Source organism: Spizellomyces punctatus, assembly GCF_000182565.1.
Source record: "Spizellomyces punctatus DAOM BR117 chromosome Unknown supercont1.8, whole genome shotgun sequence".
Lineage (NCBI taxonomy): Eukaryota > Fungi > Chytridiomycota > Chytridiomycetes > Spizellomycetales > Spizellomycetaceae > Spizellomyces > Spizellomyces punctatus.
Window position 1 is genome coordinate 32766 of NW_015971544.1, and position 26027 is coordinate 58792.

The following is a 26027-nucleotide window of genomic DNA, read 5'->3' on the forward strand; positions in this document are numbered from 1 at the left end:
TTCCGCTATTTTGGTATTTTTTTGCAATTGGCAATTGTGAAGTTGGAAGTGTGGAATCTTGTCAACGTTTGTTACATTGTCAACGAGGCGTTGGCGTGGTATTGTTCATTCATTTGCTTAACAAGGTGTATGTAGTTAGCTTCGAATATATCATACCGCTGAGATGCGTTGAGTACAATGCGAAAAGATGGCAAGAATTTCACCACATGTGAGCGCTTCAGTATTGCACGAAAGCTTTCAACCATGTACATTCTCTCCAAGATCTGTCTCTCGTGAGTTCAAGCACAGTAGTGTGAACATCATGAATGATTTCTCTGTAACTCATGTCCATTGACAAATAGCTCTCTGGCTCCATTTCAACTAGTCTGATACTGTTTGCACTTCAATTCTGTGCTCCAGAATTGGAGCGATCATTTCTTTTGGGAGACTTTTTACTTTGACTGCCGCTCAAGTGTTTCTTACCACAAAGTGAACCGGTAGACTACGCATGCACATACGAGTTTCTGGCCGCAAGGTGGACATCAAGAGAACGCGGTCTATGTTTGGTGTGCTCAATTACTTCTTGCGAAAGGGAGGCCATCGCCAGTAGAGACGTTAGGGTGAAAAACAAGACGCTTGAACCTACGGCTCATGATGGATTAACAACTCGCATACCGCTTTATTTGGTCCGCCACATTGACAGGCCGGTTCAAAAACTGAAGAGCAAAACTGTCGTCATCCCCGGCGATGCCTCCTCCGCGATTCGAACGCGGGACCTTCTGCTTACTAGGCAGACGCTCTAACCAACTGAGCCAAGGAGGCGGGATGAATTGCCTCCTTGAAAAGCAAATAACATGCGTTTTCTGGTGACAGTAAGCCCAGCAGAACCTGCACATGTTTACAGATGCGTGGAGACGCTTAACTATCTATTGTATGCTCTATGTAGGTCAACTGCAGCAAGCAAAAAGTAATGATAATATCTGCTACCTGAGTGTCCCAAAGGTTGAACAGCGTGTTGCTTACATGAGGTTCACCTCAGCTGGAATGATGATAACAAAACACACAATACAATCGGTTGGTGATCGCTACTATAAATGGCAACAATTTGCCGCAACTTGTAGTCAGCACAAAAACAGGATACAGAATTACCAGCTGGCGACAAGTGTGATTTTGAGACGACGACGACGAACGACATCGACGTTTGTCTTTTGAAAGTTGGGCTTTGCCACTCGCTTGGGTTCTTGCCGCTAAAAAAACGCCCAAGTCTGTGTGTGTTTTTGCCCTCCGGGTGCCTAGAAAAAATATTTCTTTGGGTTCGCTACTCTCTCTCGCCGCGCGTCACTTTTTGAGGGAGACGTGACTTTGAGACGACCAGCAACATCAGAAGGGCTTGGCGTATTTTTTCTTCCCATCGCACGCCCATAATCATTAAGGAAATCCTCACAAAAGAAAACATTCCTGTCAATAAGGTACGTGTTAAAAGGGACGTCACTGCAAAGGGAGAGAGTTTGGCGCAGTTGATGATGATGGGTTCGCCGCTTTTGCGCCATGGCCGACAATTCTTCCCATCGGTTTCACGTGTAGCTAACCATTTGCTCCTTCTGCTGGTTTTTGTACAGTCCTCTACCGACGTATTTGTCCCTTCGCTCTTAGTCGTTGCGTCAGCTACTTGCCATACAAAAGCCAAGACCTTAGAATGCAGACAATCAAGTGTGTTGTGGTGGGAGATGGTGCGGTCGGAAAGACTTGCTTGTTGATATCGTACACAACAAACAAGTTCCCAAGCGAATACGTTCCGACGGTATTTGACAACTATGCTGTGACAGTGATGATTGTAAGTGTCTGACGTGCAACGAGAATATGAGCGAAAAGTGGTCTTTGGTAGCCACCTGAATCAGAGAACGCTCCGCTAATCAGTATTTATATCTCAACAGGGAAACGAGCCGTATACCCTCGGTCTTTTCGATACCGCTGGTCAGGAAGATTATGATCGTCTCCGTCCCCTCTCGTATCCTCAAACAGATGTGTTCCTGGTCTGTTTTTCGGTGGTATCCCCGGCCTCATTCGAAAACGTGAAAGAAAAATGGTTCCCTGAGGTAAGTGGATGAAGGGCATGTTGCCATTGTGAGGTACTAGGTTTCTGATACCAATTGGAATTCACCGATTTCAGGTACGGCATCATTGCCCCGGCGTGCCTTGTATCATCGTAGGAACGCAGGTTGATTTGCGAGAAGATGCTGCCACAATCGAAAAGCTCGCCAAAAATAGACAAAGGCCGATTGCTGCAGATGCAGGTGAACGTCTAGCCAAAGAGCTAGGCGCCGTAAAGTACTTGGAATGTTCGGCATTGACTCAAAAAGGATTGAAGAATGTCTTTGACGAAGCAATCATTGCGGCACTCGAGCCCCCTCAAAGCAAAAAGAGCAAAAAGTGCACTCTCCTGTGATCTCTACCGGCGATACCAGTATTTGGCATTTGGAATGGACGATGGAGTTGGTTTTGGGAGAGTGGCGATAAAATGAACAGACGGCGCGAACGAAGGGTGCTCATGATTTACGTTGCTTCACCCGTCCCTGTGTGTACATAATAATAATGGCACTCCCGAAGTAGAAGGGCATACGAGAGTGGAGCTGATGATGGTGGGCAGGTAGAGGGGAGAGTAGCGAGGGCTGTCGACGTATAGTAGCGTTTCTTTTTCTTTTTTCTTTGAAAATGGTTTGTTATCTTTCATACTCGTGGTCTGTCCTTGCCGTCAAGTTAGTTATATGCAATTATGGGCTTTTTGCTTTGTGATGTACGTGGGAAGACTGGCTTCAGCAGGAAATGTGCGCTGGCAAGTGAGGATTTGCTCTAGAGTTCCTGCGCTGACAGATCTTGAATGATGGAGCAGAGTTATTCTTGATTATGATCTGCGTGGATTCAAGGCATACCAGCTTACACCTATTATATAACGTCTACGCCTATCTCATGGCACTCCTACAAGCTATTGAGTGGATGATGATGTCCGCCCTAAACTTACCATACGAAGGTGTTGTGAGATGATCCTGAATGCCAGAAGATGGTGTTCAGTTCTCTACGTCACTTGCTCCACATATGTGCAAAGAACTCTTTACTTCACTAGCTCCACCTGTACGGAAGGATGTCCGGACGCGTCCCTTGCAGTTGACAGCTTCAGCTGTCAACGGACTTGAGCATTTCGCTACTCTCCATCTCACCGAAACCTCTTTTCGTCTCTGAAATCACACAATGAATGTCCCAACGTGTCGATGAAATCAATGCCACTTAGAGCGTCGTCTGCAAAACAACGGCAACAAGCTGGCTGCCAGTAGGCTGCCAGAATAACAGGATAATGACTCTTCATTCTTTGTGCGAGCTATTCCCGCAATATCCCAAGGAGGAGCTCGCCGTATTGCTTCAGCAAGAGAATGGGAATGTCGATGCTGTGGTGGAGACAATGCTATTGAAGCATAATGTTGGACCTGTGGAACGTGCGAGCAATGGAACAATTGTGGATCTATCGACAGACGATCTTGAGATAACAACCTCGAATGCACAGGCCAGCGGTAAGTATGTGGTGACCAGCTCTATGTTTCTTTCGAATCAGGTAAGGTGAGTGCAGCTGCTAAAAACCTGATGCTTTGCAGACAGTACTGCCCCAACGACTGGTCCACCAACTCCTAGCCGCCAACCGCAAGACGTACTATGCGAAATGTTCCCGGATGCTCATACCGATTATCTTGAAGACATTCTCCGAGCGCATATGGGTGATATAGCAGCTGCGTCTGAGGCAGTTTGTGCAGCCGATGGCAAATATCCGAAGCGCGCGGACTTTTTTGCTCGGGGCCAGAAGCGTGGTGCGGAGGATGACGAAGGTTCAAAGCGCAAGAAGCGGGATTATACAGTTGTCCTTGAAGAGCCTATGACCCGCTCGTACATAAATTCATGGTAAGGATGAGTTGAGTTTTGAAGATGTGATCTGGTCTCATCGGACTATAGTTATCAACAACTTCAAATCGATTACCCGGAAATACCTGCAAATAATATTAAAACGGAGCTCTCCAATTTCAACCACCAATACACTCCTACCTTCAACCGTCTTAAAGAAATGCGATCTAATCCCACGCCACCTTTCAAGCGACTCACCAGGGGTCGTCACCCTGGCAAAGCGCCGGTGCATCCACCGGATGAAACATTTCTCAAGGAATGGGAAGCGCTGCTAAAACAGATTGCTGAGGGTATGTGATAAAGAAGTTCAGAAGTTATGATCCTTCCAATATTCACCCTCTCTTCATTTGGTGCAGAGGATAACAAGGAAAACACACCAGTCGAATGTGGATGTTGTTATTGTGACTATAACATGGATGACGTAGGTCAAGAAGGTCTTATCGGTCGTTGCTTCGAACTACATTCATTGTTTATTATTTAGATGACGCAATGTGACGAAGGCCATCTTTTCTGTAAGGAATGCGCGAGGAAGGCGGCTGAGAACTCCATTGGGCTTCGTAAGTCTCAAGACCTTATGTTGGGCTCAAGTGTCGGTCTTCTAACTAGACACAACGTTCTCTTCATTTTCCTTGCAGGCAAAATTGAGTTGAAATGTTTACACAATGGAGGGTGTGAATCACTTTTCCCTCCCGCGGCCATTGAGCAATTTCTTCCAGAGAAGATGTGGAAAGGGTATTTAAAGCTGTGTCAGGAAGTGGATCTCGAAAGGGTAATACTGCTCTGGCGATTCTCACCATTTTCTATCAGAGAGATCTGCTCACATTCGTATCTAGGCTGGCATACCAGACTTTCACTCATGCCCATTCTGCCCGTTTGGTGCGATCGTCTCGACAAACGTTGAGGAAGATAAATTGTTCTACTGTCGAAACGAGGAATGCATGGCCGTGTCATGTCGAAAATGCAATAGAAGGAATCATGCGCCACTCACTTGCGAAGGTTTGTCTTGTCTATTGATTCCCTCAATGGCATGCCATGATTAAACCTTTCATAGAGTCAAAAAGCGAGGACGTCTTAGATGTCAAACATCAGATAGAAGAAGCCATGACTGAAGCACTTTTGCGAGAGTGCCATTCGTGCAAGAAAAAGTTTTACAAGGAAGAAGGGGTACGTCTCTCAATGCATATAGACATTTCACAGGCTTATCGTTTGTGCTGCAATAGTGCAATAAAATGACATGTACTTGTGGGGCAGGTGGGTATTGTAGTTTTTGCACTTTTGGTCTTTTGCTGATCTGTGAACCTCGCATAGTCATGTGTTACGTGTGTCGGCAGCCTGTGCGTGATTATACACATTTCAGAGACGGCGTCGTACCTGGAACCCCTGGTAAAACGTACATTGCATTCGGTGATTCGATCAACCTTAACGCCGGCAATCTAGGAGCAAAGTGTCCTTTGTTCGAAAATACAATAACTCGAAATGCTGAAGACGTCCAGCGTGCAGGCCAGGAAGCGATTTTGACTGCAAAGCTACAGAATCCGGAGATTGATGAATCCAAAATAAAGGTGTGTGTTTTAAATGCTGAGGTGCACGAGTTAAACAGGCTACGACCCAATACATAAACTGAAATGTTTTCATCACGCTTCACTTTCAGATCGACCTGCCAACGGTGCCTCCAGCTGGAGCCGCAAATCAGGGCGTCAACCACATCGGACAGATTGCAGAGCAGTTTCAGCAACTGCAGGACCATCTCCAGCGCGTAGATGATCTCCTCAACCGAGCAGGAAATAATGGTGGGAACTATCGTACATCCTCTCTACAAATATATCGAGGCTCACAATATGTTGGTCGCAAGCAGTCCGCCGTCAACCTTTTGTTTTCCAGAGGTACCAGGGCCAACCACGACCGCCCCGACCGCCGGCTCCCCCGCCAGCGCCAGGCCATGTCCCAAGAAGAGGCAGATTCGCACATCCAATTGGAAACGGAAGCCGAGAAATACCCTCTGAGCCCCCACCACCGCAGACCCACGCAGGCCCTGCTCAACCCCGCCAGCCGCATCGCGCGCCACGGCCAGCGGTGGGTCCCGCTCCAAATGCTCGGCCATATCCGCCTCGGTTTGGTGGAAATCACGGTCAAGCTCCACGGCCCACAGCGCCTAATGGCAATCATCGAGCACATCCCTACCGGCCATTTAGACGCCAAGACCAACATGCCCTGCGTCCACAAACCGTGCATCAACCACTGCCTGCTTTCGCCACCCATCGCCCGCATCCCGCGCAAGGACAAGCACCTGCTCTCGTTAATGATCAGCAACAACATACTGTGAACCCATCAGAGTATGGCGCCCCCCCGTTTGGTGGCTTTCGCCCTGCAGGCAACACTAACCTAGCTACCGCTGGCGGTTCAAGCAGGCCCGTCTTCACTGCACCAAATCTACGAACAGGCGGTCAAGCTAGCACAGGGCCAAGGCGATCGAATCGGAATGCTAGTACAAGAAATCTTCCACCACCGCCTATTGCAGCACCCGTAGCACGTCCACACGTATCACGTCCACACGCAGCAACTGATGACGACAATGACATCCTAGGTGATGACGACATCCCGGAAAACGTGATTGAACTTCTTGATGGTAATGTCCTCAATGAGGCACGGCGACCTGTGCGAGGGTCTGCGGGTGGGCGCCAGGACGCACCTGGTCGGAATCCCCGCCGCGCGACCGCTGGCAGTGTCATAGAAATCGATTGATTATCAGCATTATATCTGGCGTATATAGATCACGAAGGTTTGATGCCCTCTAGTGGGTACTTGGCCGATCGTCAGTACACACGATTCACATTGTATACCTAAGCAAAGAGCTGGTAAATGCAGTGTTCATTTGTGACGATAGCTAAATTAGACATTACTATTATAAGAGTAGTGTGTCACTTGGGTTTCGTTACGTATTAATGGATCATATACTGAAGTTTGCGGGAGAGGATTATTGAAAACGTGTCTGGAGGGTTTACAGGGCTTTTGGGCGAGACGCAGAGGGGATAAGAGGCGTTACGCATATATTGTTAAGATTCTGCCAGGATCCAACCAGTTGCCCGTTATCTGCATCGTTGCTATTTGTGAATATGCACTACTCTCTGAGAAGAGAGAGAGAGTGACCCTTGGAGGCTGTCCCAAATCATGAGCGATCCACCACAAGTTTTCTCAAAGAACTTTGGTGCAAATCCATGTATGTAGCAATTGGGATTTCTGGACCATGAAATAGGGAAGGTTGCCATTATCCGAACATTGTGTGAACAACTTGCGATGGCAACACTTGTCAACTTGCGACCCATTAATGCACATCAAACAAAAGGACTTGTAGCAAACACAGCTCATCAGCTGGTGGATCCCTTCTGGTTCGTCCCCACGTTGCTCTGTCGAATCTTGGATGCAGAACGTATTTTCAACCAATTGGTAGCAACACTGGCGCCTTAAACTGTATTGCTAACATCACCTAGTCCAATTGAGAAACCTCCCTCTTAAGAAAAGTAACTTTGCTCATTGTATAGCAGTCAGGATCTCCTCATATATAACCTTTATACTCATTAGAAAAAGAGTAGATAGAACCATTAGCTACACCGCTCACCAACACGTTTCAAACATTACACCCAAAGATCCAGCTAAAAAAAAAAGGGATTCCATAGAAAATATCCAACCTCCTCTATAGACTCTTTCCACCTATTGATTTCTATATACGGCACTAGAGTCCAAAAAAAAACTGTGCCCGGAAAAACACTCGGATGGCATCTCGGTACCTGCCAAGAACGCCACCAAAAAAAAAAAAAAACAACTATTGTCATCCCTTCTTCTGGTCAGGAGCCGGATTAGAGGCACCTTGCGTTGTCGTCGAGCCAGCAACCTTTGTCCCTTCCGGAAATTGATGTGCATCGATCGAATTGGGATCATATGGCTCCGATGGGTGCATGTCGGCATACTGCTGTTGGGGTGCGTATGCTGCATACTGATGTCCATAGTACGGGTCGGCATACTCGTACCCTTGTGCGGGGTAATATCCGTATGGTAGGACCTGAGATGTATTGGGCGCATCGTAGTAGGCGTATGTTTGTGGCTGTTGTGCGTAATAACCATCATAAGCGTTCGGGCCATAATACGCCCCAGTAGGAAGCATAGATGATGGACGACTGGTCATGCCTGGGCCAGCGGCGGCAACAGCGGGTGCAGCTAGAGTAGCAGCGCTCGTGGCAGCAGAATTCGATGCTGCAGATGCAATGGGTACACTTGCTACGGCGGGTTTGACCCCGCTCTCCTGTCTCCACAAACTTCCGTGCGAATCTGGATTGTTAAAGTCCAGTCGGGCCGTATTTGTTAACCGATCTCTTCGTTTCCGAATCCATATGAAGCCTACAATGGCGATGAGGAAGCCAGCAGCAACTACCCCGATACCCACTCCAGCACCGACTGGAAACCCTTTGCTCTTTCCATCGCCAGCGTCCAGGAGCTGGGCATCACTTGGATTCGTCTCTGTTGGGTCAAGAACCGTGCGAGTGTTCCTAGTGAGGGATGGGGTTGGTCCTGGGTTTTGAGTCCGCGACGAAATAATTGTCTGGGTCACTGGCGGAGGAAGAGGAACAACGCTTGATTGAGGTGGTGGGGTTGTCACCCGGGACGATGACGAAGGCTGGGGAGGTTCCGCGGTTTGGGACGGCCGTGGAGAGGACGATGGAGGTGGGGTGTTGGAGGGAGGAGGTGGCTCCCTTGTTGAAGACGGCGTGGGCGGTTCCCGTGTTGACGAAGGTGGTGGAGGAACAGCTGTAGGTCCGCCGGTGGACGACATTTTGTGACGACGAAAAGTGGACGAAAGATGACAAGAACAACGTCAACCGGCAGTGACAGAAAAACAAGTGCCGGCGAACAACCTAAAAGTAAGCTATACAACAAGGTTGATCAATATCATGCAGAGGCAAAGTAGCTGAGCAATAGCGAGCAACAATTTGTTCCAATTTTAAGATTGGTCAAAAAAAGCCTTCACTCGCCAAGGTTGACGGTAGCATTCATACGACCTACCAGTCAAAAACGACAAGAAAAAAAAAAAAGTTCCAGGGAAACAGTCGTCTTCAACTTTTGAATGATTCGCTGAATGTTGGCCACAAGAACCAACCGTTTCAACCCGCCAATATAAAACTGGAATGCGGCTGCCAATCCCGACGTAGAGGAACGCTGAGCTCCCTTGAAAAGGTTTGACTTTCAACAAGAGACCAATTTGACATGCGCAATGAACAAAGTGGCTATGGCAGAGAGGGAACTTTTTTGTATTGAACGTCACCCATGACCACCCAATTTTTTCTTTTGTCCTAAAAAAGCGGCTCTTTTTGTGCGGAGAGTTCTTTTGCCTTAAGCTTGACGGAAAACTTTGAACGAGTTTCACACTTTTGGGAGTTTTGGAACACCTCGTGGGGGGCAAGGGGTGGCTTAGTCCATCAGGTGAACGCGCACACGTGACTATACCGATTCAGGCCCAGTATTTCATGCCCTGATCCTGGCGATATCCGTAAGGTTTTAAACTTTGGGTCTCGTATCAAAAGGCGTCTCAACATTGATTCGGAGGGGTATTTCTTTACAGGTGGCGAGAAATATGGGGCAACATTAATAGGTGCCATTAATGTAATTTACGGTATTGTTTTCCGAGGCACCAAAACGTGTCCATCCTAGTTCATGACATCAAAAATCAGAGACTCGCATCGTCGCTTTAACTAGGACATCAAAGACAGTTACCATAAGTCTCCTCGCTGTCCTTGTCATGACAACAGACTCCAATACGCATCGACTGGTGTTTCTAATTCTTGCACCTGCCTCAGCAACGCCAGCGGGGTGACCCACTCGTAGCCACTTGATACCATGGACGTCCTGTTTTAGCCCTTTTTGGAGACATCCCTCCAAAACAGTGCCCTTAATACTCGCCCCTGCACCAGCAGCCATGAGTACCGTAGCGGGAAAGGTTCGATGAATGTTTCCAACGCTGACCGCGCGCGCGAATATATCCATTTCGTGCGATTCTACGTGGGAAGACGATGTGGTCGTGTAGGGTGTAGCTGGGCCAACTACCGCGATTTTGGGGGCTGACGGTGAATAGAGCTTCTGAAGCCCCGGAGTGAGATGCGCTGCTGCTGTACGAATGCGAGAAAGCATATCCATCACAGATTTGTTGGCATCGATGGTAGCAGGAGAATCCATAAAAGTGCTAGGGGGAACTGGGAGCGACGAAGACCGAACAAAAACAGCCGGTAAGCCGGCATCGATTATGCTCACTTCCACCTAATATCACAGAACGAGACATGGATGAGATATCAGTGCGTCCAAGTTTCGTCGTCGTCCCAAAGCTCACCTCTAATCCATCATCCAATCGCACCACATCCCTGACATTTCCAGTAGGCAGCACTCCTTCACCGCCAGATGGCTCTACAAACTCGATATGCACACCAGCAGCAGTCCCTGGAACACCCGAGATTCTAGTATTCCCCTCAGTGGCCGCAAAGATTTCTCCAGTCCGCTCACACCGCTCAATGGGTACTCGCGCAATCATGGTCGCGCCCGTGTTTGCGGCCAATATGCGAACAGGTATGACATTGTTGTGCTGAGAGGCAAGATGGGAAAGTGTGGAAGGTGAAATAAGCCGCTCATCTATCGCGTAGTGTCCAACCGCTGCGACAAGGTTGCCGCAAGTTGTTGACCTACACAGAAAGGTGTTGACACACACGCGGGTTAAGTTGCCAGCAATTCATTAGCCACCTACCAATCCACGGTCTTCTTCTTCACTTCCACCTGTCCAAACCGATACTCTACATCCCATTTGCTCTCCTTGGCCCTGCCAACAACAGCAACTTTAGACAAGCTGCTGATTCCTCCGCCAAGACCATCAATTTGTCGTCCGTCAGGATCTGGTGATCCCATTGCAGCCAGGATAATGTCATCTTGAACCGACACAGGGTATGGAGCCAAAGTGCGTGACCGGAGAAAGAGACCTTTACTCGTTCCGCCACGGAAGAATGCTGCGGGAATTCGGTGCTGCATTGGTCACCAAGATGCGTTCGTTGGGTAACTTCCAAATCGGGCTTGCTATCTACTCACGTGTTATTGCTTACTGAAGCGATCGGCTGTGGCTTTGCCAAGAGCCTTTAATGAACCATCTGTAACCGTATATCTACGCAAATACTAAGGTATTATAATGTAATTCGGCGCCATAATGCTGCTGGTGAATGAAGAGCCGCTCCCTTGTATATTCCTCCCTCCAATCATCATATCCCGTTTATTGGCCCTCCCGAGATACTTCCTAACAATCAATCCCTCCAATCATCATATCCCGTCTAGTGGCCCTCCCCGTATACTTCCTAACAATCGATCCCTCCAATCATCATATCCCGTCTAGTGGCCCTCCCCGTATACTTCCGATCAATCACTCCCAGGGTCTCTATGTCTAAGCAAATCGTCTCCTACTACATGTTCCTGCGACAAAAGAATCGGAGGAATTAAAAAAGGCATTCTCAAATTGAGTAACTTTGAGAAGGTCCATACCTGTCAGCTCCTTGCATAGCTGTCTCCTTCCTAGAGTTGCCTTCACTGGTCTTCGTCGGTCCGCTCTTTCAGTCTACAGTTAAAATGGAGGGTAGGGTATTTTTGTGGGTTGCAAGATTTGGAAGAGTACCTTCAGCTCGATGATAACGATCTGCGTTCCTCGCCTTCATCTGCCGTCTTCCATCTGTTCCGAGATCAAGTGGTGAGTTCAGATCAATGTAAAAGTACTACAGATACGAACACGTACCAGAGCGCACTATTGGTAGTCTGTCGTTTTCGCCTTTTATTATTCGTTGATTCTGCTGCGATACCTGATCAATTGCGTCAGGTTAGGGAAATGAGCTAGATAGTGTCGTTGTGAATACACAGCGTACCTGGAACCGGCTGCTGACAAGTTCTGATCAACTTTTCGGTCTATTCATTTTTTTGTGACGCCTAAGAAACCAACAAAGGTACGTTAGTAAAGTCAGTGACCTATTATTCCGCTGAGCTTACCTTATAGTTTACTGTTCACGGTTTTTCTAAGGCCAGTCTTTCGTCTTCATTTTCCTTGGAACCTCTACATGGGCAGACGAGTCAAATAACGCGGACATCATATGAACCTGCCAAAATAGAAAGGCTGCATGTAGGTGTATGTTGCTGTTCAGTCTTCAAGCATCTACGGTCAGCAAACTTTGGGTGGACAACGCTTTCTTTGAGGAAACGAGTAAGCTGGATGTGATGTGACGAGGTCACGAAAAGCAAAGTACCTAGCAGAAGGGTGCCGTCACTACATTGTTTCTTCGTTGATCAGATCGCTTTTCCTTTTTCTTTGCTAAAGGGATCGGGGTATGCGTGAGTAAGGTGAGAGGAGCAAGGAAGTAGAATGGCATGTCGGGGAAAGCAAAGTACCTGGCAGAAGCTACAGTCACTACACTCTTCTTCTGTTGATCGGAATCGCCCTTCCTTCTCTTTGCTAAATGGTAATGGAGCGGAGCATGCGTGAGAAAATCGATATTTGTGACGTCATAAGGTTCCAGTGTTAATACCTCGGGAGAGTCCCACTACCGATGATCAATGCTTCATTCGGCGCTTAATGGGTTGCTCTTCTTGATGCTTCCTTTGGATGAAATAGCAAATGAATTGGAAAGAAGTGGAATGCGACGAGGTGCAGAAGGGCGTATGTACCTTGGCGCCGACTATTGACTTCCTTCCTTATAAACTGATACATGCGTGAGTGAGATCATTTACAATACAAGCAGATAAGGCAGGTGGAAGGTACCTTACGACTGGACTCTATCGTCGGCCTTGCGTTTTGGGACTTTGCTTGTTGTCTCACGTTTCTTAAAGTCGCGGAACCGTTAGGAAAGAGACGGGAATACGATGGCATGGGAAAACGTGGTACCTCAAAGCTGAAGATCACGGAGGGTTGTTTCTTGGCTTTGTATGGTATCGTTGAAGAATGCTTGCAGATAAAGAAACAGGCAATGTCAACTTTTGAGAAACCAACCGATGCCACGAAACCGTATGGTGCTTACTTGTTACGCAGGACAGCGAGGGTTGTACTGGTGCCGCATGTCGATATCTAAGGAGAAGGGAAAGAGCAGTGGACCACGAACGAAGAACCAGCGAATGATACAGAAATAGGAACGAACGAACGACACAGAAAAGTAGCAGAACAGTGAACGAACGAATGAAATATAATAGTAGCAGAAGAGCGAACGAACGAACGACACAGAAAAGTAGCAGAACAGCGAACGAACGAATGAAATATAATAGTAGCAGGACAGTGAACGAACGAATGACACAAAACAGTAGCAGAAGAACGAACGAAAAAGAACCACCCACAATAATAGGTTCGTAAAGAAAAACCGTCGGGGACGTGAGTACTCTTTATATATCTCTTTGAGCATCTGCTATCCCAATATCCATGTCGTAAATGCAAGTAATATAACTTGGTCCCTTTTAATTTGTGAAACGTCAGGCGTTCGCAATCAACTTTGCTGGCATGGATTTAGCGATAGTTATATCAGTCCTGGTTACCACGGGGCTTTTACGATGCGCGCCAGGTTTGCCTGATTGCCATTTCTGTCAAATAAACCATCCCACATTTCATTCCACACAAGGGTTTGAAATCAAGTTTTTGCTATGCAAAGGTGAAATTATTTGTGCATAACGGTATTAGGAGGGTGGTTTGTGGTAGACGATTACTTCTGCTTATCGTCAGAGAATATTTAGCACACAGTACTGCGCTGCATCACATTGGAGCACCAGCATATATGGGAATCTACGTATATAATCAGTGCTAGGACACTTCTAGTAAGATGATTGCAGCTTTGCCATAGAAGGCGAGCGCTCCGTTAATTCTTAGTAATATGCGATAAAGAGATCAAATCGCATCTATCTTGTCGTGACTCCCATCCATGGTGTACATAAAAGGAGGATCGATTCACAGATTTTACATCATCAGGATATCGAACCCTGAACATAGAGGAGTTCTGCAGGCCGAACCCTTGCAGGAGAGATTTCTACATTCCACAAGCGATTCGAGCACGTGCGGACGGAGTTCATCTCTTTTACTAGTGCGCGCAGCAGAGGCTACGTGACTTCCCTGCTCGTTAACTTACAAGGACAGTAATTTGGACAGCCGCCCACGCTTTCGAAACTACTCTGGATCAGAGATGGACCTTTGTCTACATCGAGGGACTGTCCATACAGTGTGAATAAGCTGTAGCTCCCATAAGTACGGGCATCGTTATGCGATTCCAAATCAGCAGTATATAATGATTGTAGAAATTTAATGCCGTCCCTTAAAGCACATGCCTCCTTGGCTCAGTTGGTTAGAGCGTCTGCCTAGTAAGCAGAAGGTCCCGCGTTCGAATCGCGGAGGAGGCAGTTCAGACCTAAGAACATTGATTTTTGCTCGTGTCGCAGACTTTGCTGAACTTTTAATCAAAACAAGCACAGAATGGAAAACGATTCTAGCATTAACTGGTACACACGACTTTGTTTTTAATTACCAAAAGTACATATTTAGCGGTTTTCCATATATCCCTTTTTTTTCCTCGGTTTTCTACCCTCCACACTATCCACCATAAATAAATAAAAACACACTTTCTTTTCTAGAGAGGGGTATTTGTCAAAAAGCCTCTAATCACACCAATAAAAAACACATAGGTGTTTTTCCTCAACGTTTTTTTCGCCATAACTATCACCCAACACTATGTACACCCCTATTCAGCGTAAGGTTTTAATTTCACGGATCATTGGGTCCCCATCCCAAGACCGTACGAACAGGACACCACACAGTCAATGAGGGCGCAAAGACACGTCCATCACTGATATCCAAAGTAACAGGCCACTTGACGGTAACAAAAAAGCTTCTCGCGGGATCACCGAGCATCCACCCTGCGCTCAAATAATCGGGAGTGGCGGTCAAGAGATAGAATGGGTTTCCAGGGGCTTTAAAACTCCCCGCAATGAGTTGAGCACCCGAGAGGTCTTCAATGTAAGGTTCGGGTGTACAGAATCGGAGTGAGGCCCAGAATCCGTTTAGGACTGGTGCGGTGTTTTGGAGGGTGACGTTGAATGTGACTTGAGAGTAGGCTGCGTTTGTTTGGAATGAGTTTGGTAGGATGCTTAATGTGCTTGTGCAGGCGTTTTCGGAGGGGGGTGGTGGGGGGAGGGCTGGGAGACAGGTTTGGGTTGGTGATATGGTGGTGGTTGGAGGTGCCGTGGTACGTGTAGGTGGGGTGCTGCCTTCGTTTCCACCTGGGATGGTTAATGTGGCTGTTGCTTCCGTTGTGGTTGTTTCGGTTGTGATGATTTGCGTTGTTGTTGTTGTTTCGCTTTCGATCACTGTTGTTGTGGTGGTAGAACGAGATGGAGGTGTGCTTCCCTCGTTTCCACCAGGGACGGTGATGGTGCGAGTGACTTCTTCTTCCGTAGTGGTAGTGGTTTCCACAGCAGGAGCAGTCGTCGTGGTTTCCGTTGGGACAGTGGTCGTCTCCACACTAGTGGTCTCAACTGACGTGGTTGTCGTTGTGGTGCGGGCCGGGGGTGTACTGCCTTCGTTACCACCAGGGATGGTAATCGTTCGTGTAACTTCTTCTTCAGTAGTGGTGGTCTCTACTGCTGTGGTGGTGGTGGTTGCTTCCGATGTGGTGGTCGTTTCAGCAGTGGTGGTAGTGGTACGCGCAGGAGGTGTACTGCCTTCATTACCACCGGGGATCGTAATGGTGCGAGTCACTTCTTCTTCAGTGGTGGTAGTTGTCTCGACTGCGCTGGTTGTCTCAGCTGTTGTGGTAGTGGTCTCTGCTGCAGTGGTCGTTTCAGCAGTGGTGGTCGTCTCAACGGCAGTGGTGGTCGTGGTGGTACGAGCAGGAGGTGTACTGCCTTCATTGCCTCCTGGAATGGTAATGGTGCGAGTTACTTCCTCTTCAGTAGTAGTGGTCTCAACAGCGGTGGTCGTCTCGGATGTTGTGGTAGTCTCTACAGTAGTTGTTTCCACCGTAGTGGTGGTTGCCTCTGCTGTAGTTGTTTCTGCTGCAGAGGTTGTTTCGACGGTGGTAGTGGTCGTGGTACGCGCGGGCGGTGTACTGCCTTCATTACCACCGGGGATGGTAATGGTGCGAGTGACTTCTTCTTCAGTGGTAGTGGTCTCAACAGCGGTGGTTGTCTCGGCAGTTGTCGTTGCCTCTGCAGTAGTTGTTTCAACGGTGGTAGTTGTCTCTGCTGTCGTTGTTTCTACTGCAGTGGTTGTTTCAGTGGTGGTACGCGCGGGAGGTGTACTGCCTTCATTTCCACCAGGAATAGTGATGGTGCGAGTGACTTCTTCTTCAGTGGTAGTAGTTTGAATGGCAGTGGTTGTCTCGGCTGTTGTAGTAGTCTCTGCTGTAGTTGTTTCCACCGTAGTGGTAGTTGTCTCGGCCACAGTGGTTGTCTCAGCAATGGTCGTTTCAGTGGTGGTCGTTGTGGTACGCGCGGGAGGTGTGCTGCCTTCATTGCCTCCAGGGATGGTAATGGTACGAGTCACCTCCTCTTCAGTGGTAGTAGTTTCCAAAGAAGTAGTCACAGCCTCAGTAGTGGTAGTAGTCGTCTCAACAGGTGCAGACGTAGTCTCAACGACTGTAGTCGTTTCCGCTGTTGTGGTGGTCGTGATGGATGTCAAGGTAGCTGGAACGGTGCGAGTCGGAGGCGTACTGCCCTCATTTCCACCAGGAATGGTAATCGTCCGAGTGACTTCCTCTGTAGTGGTGGTTTCGACAGCCGTAGTAGTAGTGGTCTCAACAGTTGTCGTCGCCAAAGTCGTAGTCGTGCGCGTACAAGGCGCATCAGTAGCTTGAATAAAGATTTTAAGCGTCTCGAAAGGAGCAGGACTTTGACGTTTAACAAGCTGGTTTCGTTCCGGGTTATTCATGGCTTCAACGAGTTTCTCAAAGGGAACGTCCGTGGGGAGGGTACCGTACTCATATTCGTACACAATAGCCGATGGATCACGTTTAGAGAGTTGGTTTTGAACGAGACTGGGCTTGGAATCTTCGATGGGGCAGGCGACTTCATCCCATTTGAGATGGACGCTGGTGCTGGAGGGTAACTCGAGGGCTTCCAATGCATCAGGGGAGAGAACCAATCGTCCACGAGGAATCTATTCAGAAAAAATAATTGTGAGTTTTTTTCTTAACGTTTCTGTGGGTATACTCTAATCACAAAACGAAAACAAACCTTTTTGGTCACATCCACAATCCTAACAACAACATTCAAACCCGTCAACGTACTCGACACACGAACACACCTCCCACAAATACTCTGCGCACCACGAGGATCAGCACCAAATGCCGCAATAGGTACATTGCGAGTCCACGCAAAGTTTGGACAGGCATCGGGACCAATGAGGCGTGTCAAGGCGAAAGGGTAGTCACCGCCAGACATGCCTCGCCCGTGTAGACGGGTGGGGTGGGCCAATGTCATGGCTGCGGAACAGAGGAGAAGGAGGAGGGAAAGGGTGGGTGCGATGCGGGACTGCATCTTGATGTGTTGACTTTTGTTTGAAACAAGAGGTGGTGTGTGCTTTGCAACTATCTACACAATCAAGACGAACGACCAATGTACACACACACGAAAAACTCTACGGAGGGAAATTCCAACACATATCCCTCCTATTTATGGTCCAAAACCCCGCACGAATCCATCACGGAATGACCCAATGGTAACTTCTTCTCGACCACGCCTTTTCCGGCTTCCACGACTTCTTTTTCACATTATCTGCAAGACAAGAAAAGACTTCGAAGGTTCAGGGGCGGCGGGCGGGTTCCGCCTCGCGTTTAAAAAACATCTTAGAAGCTGCCACATGTATAAACTGATTCATTGCGCAGGTATATAAAAAAGACTAGCATGAATAAACGCGCGCGGTCGGAGTTGGAGAAGTGTGCTGCGCGTTTGGGACAAGTGCTCGAGACATTCAGTTTTGCTGCTTACAACAGTTCATAACCCTCAATCTAAATAGAACGTTTGCTAAAATGGGGCCGATCCGCAATTTAGGGTACTTTTGTAAGCTCTTCAAGCATATCCCCCAATAACGAATTGCGGTATTCCTTAATAACTCATCTGGAAGAACCCAACTACGCCTTACGTAAGGGTTGGAACCAACACTGTGCGCAGACCCTAATGAATCATTCACTGAAAGAGTTTCTTTGGGATACATTGGTCGAATCGCAATACATCGATGAAGAGTTCTCGTGATGAGGTGTTTCAAAATTGCAAACGTTTTTCTTCAGAAGATACATGTAATTAGGCTCGAGAGATGCCAGATGGCACATGTTCAATCACGTAGGATAATAAGTATCTAGCTACAGTGGTCGTGACTTTCAAGTCTTCTAAGATGCAGTCCTTTGTTGATGCGTGTGCAAAGCAAGTAGTTGTTGTCACGTAGGCATCTTGTCTGTATTGTGTAGGCAAGAGTAACGGAAACAATTCCGTGAGATCCACGCAAACAGAGGAACAGTGGATCCATTTCCTAAAAGATGGCATGAAGTGAGCAGAAAAGAGGAGCCTATCCAGTTTGATTCAAATTATATCAACCCACAGGAGTGTAAGGCAACAAAAAAAAGTCATTAATAACGTTCGAAAAAAGACTAAAAAGATAATAGTGTCGCCAAGAGAGGGATTAATGCTGACTATGCTAGTTCAACCAACAAAAGATTACCAAAAAAAGAACAGTTTTAACCTGGCGCATAATATAGAGTTCAACACGTACGCCCTTGGAGCGTATAATAGTAACTCCGGTGATGCGAGAAGGGTGGTAGTGCCGCCAGGTATTCTTCCCACCAAATAAACCGCACCTAAATCATTTGAAATTGATCCTCTCCATAACCTCGGGCCCACATCCGCTTAACAAACGCATTGTATACTCTTCGCCGTCCTTCCCCTCCATGAATCAAATCATACACGTCGCACATCTTTCGATACATCCTGTTCCTGTTTCTCATACTCGGGGATCTTGAGCAGGCAATGTGATACGATTTCCAGTCGATGGGTTCGCCAGTGTCCAAAACGGCATCAAATTGCTTGGCGCGCCGATTTACATCCACTGCAGTGGGGACCCAGGCCAGAGCAGCGCATCGCTTGCGATACAGTGCCTGTACTCCCTGCGGAAGCAAGCCAGTGTCTCCTACAAGAAAGGAACGCCAAAAATGACTCGCTGATTGCAAATGAAGGAAACTGCGCTCGTCGCTGATGAGGAACTCAAGTATCGCCAGGATGATTTCCATAGGAAGTCTCGCCAAGTCATCTGAACGATGCTGCTGCCGCTGCTCGACGCCAGGAGTGCACTTTGTTGCAACCAATGGAAGCTCTGGAAAACGATCAGGTCTGGTAAGTAGCCATGCATTCTCCGGCCTATAATCGTCATCATTCATGAATCGGGGCCAGTCTCTTCCTCTTTCAAATGCTTCGTAATCAACGGACAGGCTACCAAATGAGTCAACCGCTGCTATCGATGCTTCTTTAGTTCTTCTATTCCTGAAGTGGTGCTCCCGGTGCTCATCGTATTCTTCCTTGTTCTCATTGTTGACAATATCTTCTGTGTTGTCTCTGTAGGCGATGTTACGACCCATGCAGGAACATTCAAGCAGAGATCCAGTAGGGCTCATGAAAAAGTCGCTTATACTTTCACTATTTGTCCACTCCACCGCTAGCGAAAGACATCTGTGATGCACAATGACGGCCGACCCACTGAGGTAATCTAGGCCGGTATATTCTAATTGCAGAGTCAGACGACGCAGAAATGGAGTTGGTCAGTTTTCTGCACGAACCAGCGTCACCACTCGTGGAAAAAGGTCCCACAGGCGTATCTTCATCCGAGTCTTCTGCCGCATCTTCAAAATCCGGCAAGTAAACTGGGCCATAGGTGGCTTCCGGGATATCCCCTCCGTAAATCTCGTGCACCATTAGAACGTGACCGTCAACCATCCCGGGATAGGACATCATATTTGAGAGCAGTGCAACACCCCATTTAAACCTGTAAAAGTCCACGGACAAGTGTTGTGAGCAAACCGGTACAATGTCGCGGCGATGATGTGAACAGACGAGACTCTTACCACGTTCCATCGCCATGCCGAAGACTATTAAATCCATCATTGTCCAATTCCTCACATTCCTGAATGTCCCTGTAGATATCTGCGACCGGACAACCACAAAGACAACACAGGTGAGCGTGCGATGCCATGTTGAAAAGCACAAACCCGGTGAGTGTGAGATAACCAGTAAATATGATATCGTGTGGCACAGTGATCATGTTTGAAGCCACAGCACAAATGTTGAAGATACTAATGGGGATGCGTGCGTGCACAATAAGACAAGAAAGCAAATACAGCTACAGTACGGAAGCACTTTGCTATATACCATATGATGTTACATGGTCTGGTAAAGGTCATTGTTTTCATTCTGGATTTCCAAACTACTGCAAAGCACTTGGGGCTCAATTCATGGCAGCAAAAACATTATCACTGGCCTTGATAATTGCTTATACAGTTAATAGCCATAAGGGGTCAGTCATTTTGGAATAACGTTCAGTATATTATGGCAAAAAAGGTGCACTTGGCAAATCCCTCCCTAGTCCGTCAAGTGGTCATTGCAGTAACAATTTCTGTCAAGGCAGGAACCGTGCGACCTTTATTGAAAATGTCTAACGATGGATAAACACGCCGAAAAGCCCAGATGCCCCGCTGTAAAAACTAGTCTTTCCAGAGAGACGAACCTATAAGGCCTAACTTGCACTTTATGCGATCAAGTTGCCCTTTTCGTATTTTTGTTGTTTGTTTGGCAGTTTTTGTATAGTAGTGCCTGCATATCGCGGATTTCGCACATTTGCACATTCGCAATGATTGGGAATGTTCATCCCTTCAAAGGGCACTTCATCCCTGGCTCGGTACAGCTATTCTAGTCCTACACACAAATCCGCAATTTCAACAATGTATTCCCAGTCATTCAATGACTGTGAGACCAATGACCGGTTACATTTATGATAACAGGACAAAAAGTGTTTGACGAACACATTTTTGTTGATGTGTCTGTGTGTGTGTAAAGCAAGATGTTGTTGTCACCTAGGCGTTGTGCCTGTTTTTCTCAAAGGCAGATGGGAATCTTTAATCTTGCTAGCGCTAAAAGTGCACTCGAAAACGCTACTGCATGCATTGGCCAAAAGGCAAACCATGATACGTTGCTCAAATCCAAATACCATTTGCACCCCTGATTATGTCAAAGATAAAGTGACCAAAAGAATCCCATTCAACATTATTCACAAATGCAGGATTACTATTCAGTAATTCGTATCATAATCTGTTTGAAAATGGTAGTTTCGGTATTTACTACCTGCGGGAATGATATGGGGCTTTGCAAGCAAGTTCATTTGCAAAAAACGAAAAAGTTGAAACCAAAAATCTAGTAAATTCCGGATCTACGTTCTCCTAATTCAGCAATGATCTATTGATGCTTTAGGTTGAGTCCTTGCTCATTTGTCTCTTGTATTGGGTTGAGTGATAACAATCTGCTTGATTCGCAACCCGCAATGGTAACTTTCAGATTTTTGCAGAATACCTGTTAAACGAGTGCCGTTCACCCAAAGGGAGTGTTTGGGTCATTAGGATCATTGCAGTTTTGATATACCAAGAAAAACCAAGATTTCGTTACCTTGAATCTATGGTTTGGAGCGTCGTTTGTGCGTTCGCAAATGATATGATTGCACAGATTTTATTATACATGTATTTATCACTGAGATGCATAGTTATTCAAAAGTAGAGTCTTGCCCCCAATATCTGTATGCAAAAATACTTATTCATGCATGACATGGATGGGTGGTTCACGTATCCCGTAGTGCAATCACACGACAAGTATACTGACAATTCAGGCACCGCAAAACAACCCTGCATATTTCACACTACTACAAACATGCGAAAGTCATATGATATATAATATATATATATAAACAAAAAACATGGATATCCATCTACAAAATGTATAAAGAAATATATATATATACAAGAGTGCTAGATATATCTAATGTACGAAAAAAGCAAAAAAATAATCTAAAAATGTGGGAATGCACTCTTGTCTAAATCCCAGGAACATGCGAATCCACCACACACATGTCCTGATCCGGCGGCGGCGGCATCGGACCCCCACTCTCCACCTCCCACACAAACCTCCTCACATTCTCCAACGCAACTTGAGAGCTCTCCAACCAACTCATGGCTTGAAATACGTGCACCATGTCTTTATACAATTCATGGCGCACCCAGGATTTGTGGGATTGGTTGTTGGGGTGTCCGGTATTTTGCGTGTCGTACTTGTAGGCCAATGCAAGGGATTCGTCACGCAAGACTTCGGCGTCGCCGGCTTGGATGAGCATTGGGGGCAGGCCGTGGAGGTCTTCGGCGAATATAGGGGAAACAAGAGGATGGCGGACAAAGCGTTCGGCCGTATCGCGGACCACATGGGTAGGATCGTGTTTGGCGCTTTCGCTAGAAAGAGAAGAAAGGTAGGAGACAGGGCGGGAACAGTCTTGGCCATACAGGTACATATAAACTGGGTGCGGAACATGGTCAGAGACGGGAGAGTGAATGTCGCGGGCGTTGGCGGGGAGCCAGTCGTACTGGGCATTGGAGCGCCAAGAGTGGGAAGTAAATGTCAAGTCCACCCAGGGGCTCAATAACACGGATCCGCCAGGGAGTGGGACCTGGTGGGCACCCGTCGGGGTGCGGAGGTAGAGGTTGAGGTAGTTTAACAAGGCCATGGCGAGACCTCCGCCGGCCGAATCGCCCATGATGATCACGTCTTTGGGGTCGACGGGATCGTGAGTTACGGCAAGACCAGCAAAGGCGGGGTGGTGGGGTTGAGTGAGGTAGAGGTATCCTGCAAAAGCGTCATGGAGGGCGGCGGGGAAGGGGTGTTCGGGAGCAAGGCGGTACTGGACGGCAAAGACGCGTGCGCCCGTTTCTTTTGCAATGCGGCCGGTAAAGAGGCGGTAGAGGCGGGGAGAGCCGACAATGTAGGCTCCGCCATGGAGGTAGTAAATGACTTTTTGGGGGCGTCGCTTGGGTGGTGATGGTGGTGTTTGAGGAGGTGATTGAGCAAGCCACGACGGCCACCAGGACGATTTGATGGGTTCGATTGACGACGGTGTCTGATCCTCGAGCCATTCCCCTTCCAACTCGTACTCTCGGACAAGATCCTTCCAGTGCGCGGCCGTTTCGGGAGGCACTGTCGGGTACTGACCGGCCTTTTTGCCTTGCCGCCAGGCATGCCCAAGTGCTTCGAATCGCAAGAGGACATCGCGATCAACGCGAAACGAGACCTCTGTCACTTTTACATGTGGCGGGGGACGGGATGCGCCGGCCGCCTTGGACAGAAGACGGACACGGGGAATGGAGGTGCCTTGAAAGATTAAATTGGAGCGAATAAAATGGAGGCCCATGTGCATGCCATAGTTCCAAGATGGACGAGCCGCACCGACTTTGGCCAGATCGTAGATGCCTGTTGCTACGGTGCGTACTTGGTGAGCACCAAACGACGCCATGACGAGCATTTCATGGATAGCGGTCGTGAGGAGATGGGCAGAAGAACTGGAACTATTAGCAGCAGCAGCAGCCGCCGAACGAACCAGGTCTGTAGAGGATTTGCGTGTTCTCAAATCCGTGCAAAAAGGCGGCACGTCACTGTCGCTTGGCTGTGCATGGATGCTCTCGTAGGGAGGGGGAATGTCGAGGTCTTGCCAGTCATGGTCGTCTGTAGGGTACTCTGGGCACCATGCCGATGCCAATGGTCCCAACACTGTCGTCATGAGATGTGAGTGGGGGTGAGTGTTAACGGGCGGGTGCAAGTGTGAAAAGGAAGCGGGTGTGCAAGTGTGAAATGAGCAAGTGTGAAATGACGAAGTGTGAAATTCTGGGGGAAGGGTGTGAAATGCACTCCTTCCCTTTATATACCCTGTACACTCAAATCCCCAGATCCAAGAGCCCATGCGTTACCGCAACCCTAATGTCCCCCCTGTACCCTGGGTCTTGTGTGTGTGTGTGTGTGTGAGGGGGATCTATAGAAAAAGAAAAATAAGGAAAAAATACACAAAACACACGAGACTGATAGTCAGGAGACTACAAGTGTGACAAAATGCCATGCGGGGAGAAGTTGATTTTCAAATGGCCGCTTCGTATAACAATTATCACATGAGGATGGGGGGCATTTCGGGCTCTCTTTTTGACACTCTAAACACTTGCATGAATGTATTCACACATCACACACTCTCACACATACATACATACGTTACATACGTTACATACCATATGCGCATATGCAACTGATGGCAGGCAGAGAGAAGGAGAGAGAGCAAAGAATGTTGAAAGTGGGTGGCAATGAGAATCATGATCATAGACAAAATCTTGGCAAGTTGTTGTTTAAAGACTGTTTAAAAATAGATGGTCACGCTCTTGAAGATCTTCTTTCAAAACTTTTTCACACTTTTGCACTCTCTTTTGTTTGAATTCTCTCTCTCTCTCGTCCATTTGACTACTAGTAGAGTATTCACTCCCACTCCCATTCACAGATTCACACACACGTTCATTTTCACTCTCTCTCTCTCACACTCACTCTCTCCAATTTCACACTCACACTCACACTCTCTCCAATTTCACACGATAAACATTTCACACTTTCACACTTTATATCACATGATCATAACTCTCTCACATTGAGTCATCCCCCTCTTTTTATATTGACACACTGTCTCATGTCTCCTTGTCACATGTCATTCATTTTATTCTCTCTCACATGACACACTTGTAAGGGTTCGACTCACGCTCTTGACATTTATTTGTTTATTCTCTTTTATTTTTACATTTTTACATAGATTCTCTTGTCTCTCTATAGTTTTACATAGACTGTATGTATATATTATAGTACTATTACTAGTATATTAAACATTTTCACTGCACAGTGCAAATGTCCCATTGCTTTCTCTTTTTGTTTTTTTTACCATTCATCCCATTATGCATCGCATTTCCACTCTCTGCACTTGCTCTTCCTGGCGCTCTCTCTGCACTTGCTCTCTGTACACCCGGCACATTGCTCACACTCGATACGAGCAGACACAACTCGCTCACTACAGCCCTCGCTTGACGCTCGCTCAACACGCTTGACCGGCAAAAGATTCCCACATCCACATTATCCCCTCTCTCGGCAATCTCCAGATCTATTTCCACGCGATGGCAATGGACAAGGTCCGACACGGGCGTCGTCTGTTGGAATGTTGCTGATGGAATGTGATCCAGCGAAGAGGCATTGACCTGAATAGCATCACGATAATGAGTATCTTTGGTTCTTTTGCATGCCTTTATAAACGAAAAATCTCACCTCTATGGCGTTAAACACTTTTTCCTCGTCTCCACCCTTTTGCTCAGCAGGAAACTTTAGGTAATTCACAACAGTATTACTCTTTGCACTCGGCACCCACTCGAGCACCTCCCGCATCTCCACCTGCGCCATCCCACTCATTCTCACCAACTCGTCCTGAATCTCTCGAGCAACCTCCATCAAATCCCTCCCAGCATCTCTCGTCTTGAACGGCACAATGTTAAAGCAAGGCGCAACCATGACATTGATTCCATCTACTGGCACCGTCCGCCCAGAATGGTACAATCCAAACACCGGGTCCCGCACGCCCGTCATCTTGGACGCCAAGTGAGACCATGCTGCGAGAAACAGAGCGTGCAAGGTGATGCCGTGCCGTTTGCACACGGCTTCATAGTCGGTTACATGGACGAGTGCGTTCCGCACGACGAGGCGGGTTTGGTGACGGGTGCGGAACCAGGTGCGGTTGCGGGGTGTCACGAGGGTCGGTTGGCTGTCCTTGAGCAGCCTTTTCCAATACGTTTCGAGGTCTGTCTTGTCTTGATTATACACGTATTCCACAAAGGCCTTTGGTGATGGTACAGCCTCATTGGCAGGTCCGTCGACAGGTGCGTCGACTCGCGCTGATGCTTCAACTACTACGGATGCACCGACTTGTTGCATCG

General features: G+C 47.6%; 8 protein-coding genes and 2 non-coding genes across 11 annotated transcripts; 3 read left to right on the forward strand and 7 right to left on the reverse strand.

The window, feature by feature from the left end:
• Window positions 1–727: 727 nt before the first annotated feature.
• On the reverse strand, window positions 728–801 carry SPPG_10094. Its single transcript has one exon. It is a non-coding gene; the product is annotated as a tRNA-Thr (tRNA).
• Window positions 802–1082: 281 nt separating this feature from the next.
• On the forward strand, window positions 1083–2757 carry SPPG_04889 (small GTP-binding protein domain). Its single transcript, XM_016753128.1, has 4 exons — window positions 1083–1448; window positions 1599–1813; window positions 1914–2075; window positions 2150–2757. The coding sequence occupies exons 2-4, from the start codon at window positions 1676–1678 to the stop codon at window positions 2423–2425; spliced, it is 576 nt and encodes a 191-aa protein (XP_016607534.1). The 5' UTR covers window positions 1083–1448; window positions 1599–1675; the 3' UTR covers window positions 2426–2757.
• A 388-nt stretch (window positions 2758–3145) lies between these two features.
• Window positions 3146–6997, forward strand: SPPG_04890 (uncharacterized protein). Its single transcript, XM_016753129.1, has 14 exons — window positions 3146–3542; window positions 3624–3924; window positions 3976–4214; window positions 4281–4345; window positions 4406–4481; window positions 4560–4693; window positions 4758–4920; window positions 4976–5088; window positions 5145–5175; window positions 5233–5307; window positions 5362–5486; window positions 5576–5714; window positions 5780–6257; window positions 6333–6997. The coding sequence occupies exons 1-14, from the start codon at window positions 3329–3331 to the stop codon at window positions 6664–6666; spliced, it is 2487 nt and encodes an 828-aa protein (XP_016607535.1). The 5' UTR covers window positions 3146–3328; the 3' UTR covers window positions 6667–6997.
• A 753-nt stretch (window positions 6998–7750) lies between these two features.
• SPPG_04891 (uncharacterized protein) lies at window positions 7751–8749 on the reverse strand (the record flags this gene model as incomplete). Its single annotated transcript, XM_016753130.1, has 1 exon — window positions 7751–8749. One exon carries the CDS (start codon window positions 8747–8749, stop codon window positions 7751–7753), a length of 999 nt encoding a protein of 332 aa, XP_016607536.1.
• Window positions 8750–9581: 832 nt separating this feature from the next.
• On the reverse strand, window positions 9582–10983 carry SPPG_04892 (uncharacterized protein; the record flags this gene model as incomplete). The annotated part of the gene is made up of 4 exons (XM_016753131.1): window positions 9582–9620; window positions 9688–10227; window positions 10298–10643; window positions 10706–10983. 4 exons carry the CDS (start codon window positions 10981–10983, stop codon window positions 9582–9584), a joined length of 1203 nt encoding a protein of 400 aa, XP_016607537.1.
• Window positions 10984–14284: 3301 nt separating this feature from the next.
• SPPG_10095 lies at window positions 14285–14358 on the forward strand. Its single transcript has one exon. It is a non-coding gene; the product is annotated as a tRNA-Thr (tRNA).
• Window positions 14359–14442: 84 nt separating this feature from the next.
• SPPG_04893 (uncharacterized protein) lies at window positions 14443–17433 on the reverse strand (the record flags this gene model as incomplete). Its single annotated transcript, XM_016753132.1, has 3 exons — window positions 14443–17110; window positions 17188–17209; window positions 17258–17433. 3 exons carry the CDS (start codon window positions 17431–17433, stop codon window positions 14720–14722), a joined length of 2589 nt encoding a protein of 862 aa, XP_016607538.1. The 3' UTR covers window positions 14443–14719.
• A 772-nt stretch (window positions 17434–18205) lies between these two features.
• Window positions 18206–20222, reverse strand: SPPG_04894. 2 transcript variants are annotated; one of them, XM_016753133.1, is made up of 4 exons: window positions 20061–20222; window positions 19776–19981; window positions 18719–19720; window positions 18206–18643 (listed from the first exon to the last, which is right to left on the reverse strand). In XM_016753133.1, exons 1-3 carry the CDS (start codon window positions 20186–20188, stop codon window positions 18804–18806), a joined length of 1251 nt encoding a protein of 416 aa, XP_016607539.1. In that variant the 5' UTR covers window positions 20189–20222; the 3' UTR covers window positions 18206–18643; window positions 18719–18803. The 2 variants fall into 2 exon arrangements, with proteins under 2 accessions (XP_016607539.1, XP_016607540.1); XM_016753134.1 differs by having other exon boundaries at window positions 18206–19720.
• A 1641-nt stretch (window positions 20223–21863) lies between these two features.
• Window positions 21864–24026, reverse strand: SPPG_09230 (uncharacterized protein). Its single transcript, XM_016757387.1, has one exon. The coding sequence runs from the start codon at window positions 23978–23980 to the stop codon at window positions 22073–22075; it is 1908 nt and encodes a 635-aa protein (XP_016607541.1). The 5' UTR covers window positions 23981–24026; the 3' UTR covers window positions 21864–22072.
• Window positions 24027–24817: 791 nt separating this feature from the next.
• SPPG_09231 (uncharacterized protein) lies at window positions 24818–26027 on the reverse strand (the record flags this gene model as incomplete). Its single annotated transcript, XM_016757388.1, has 2 exons — window positions 24818–25298; window positions 25366–26027. Coding segments are annotated over 2 exons (1022 nt in total), but the record flags the coding sequence as incomplete, so codon positions are not given.

Bases quoted from the DNA above. Each gene is read 5' to 3' on its own strand.
- SPPG_04889 (XM_016753128.1), top strand. From the start codon at position 1,676: ATGCAGACAATCAAGTGTGTTGTGGTGGGAGATGGTGCGGTCGGAAAG. The intron at 1,814-1,913 runs GTAAGTGTCTGA...ATATCTCAACAG, and splicing joins ATGCTGTGACAGTGATGATT to GGAAACGAGCCGTATACCCT. The intron at 2,076-2,149 runs GTAAGTGGATGA...CACCGATTTCAG, and splicing joins AAGAAAAATGGTTCCCTGAG to GTACGGCATCATTGCCCCGG.
- SPPG_04890 (XM_016753129.1), top strand. From the start codon at position 3,329: ATGACTCTTCATTCTTTGTGCGAGCTATTCCCGCAATATCCCAAGGAG. The intron at 4,215-4,280 runs GTATGTGATAAA...CATTTGGTGCAG, and splicing joins GCTAAAACAGATTGCTGAGG to AGGATAACAAGGAAAACACA. The intron at 5,715-5,779 runs GTGGGAACTATC...GGTCGCAAGCAG, and splicing joins CAACCGAGCAGGAAATAATG to TCCGCCGTCAACCTTTTGTT.
- SPPG_04894 (XM_016753133.1), bottom strand. From the start codon at position 20,188: ATGGCATCGCACGCTCACCTGTGTTGTCTTTGTGGTTGTCCGGTCGCA. The intron at 19,982-20,060 runs GTAAGAGTCTCG...GGACTTTTACAG, and splicing joins CGGCATGGCGATGGAACGTG to GTTTAAATGGGGTGTTGCAC. The intron at 19,721-19,775 runs GTTCGTGCAGAA...CTCTGCAATTAG, and splicing joins TTCCACGAGTGGTGACGCTG to AATATACCGGCCTAGATTAC.
- SPPG_09230 (XM_016757387.1), bottom strand. From the start codon at position 23,980: ATGGGCTCTTGGATCTGGGGATTTGAGTGTACAGGGTATATAAAGGGA.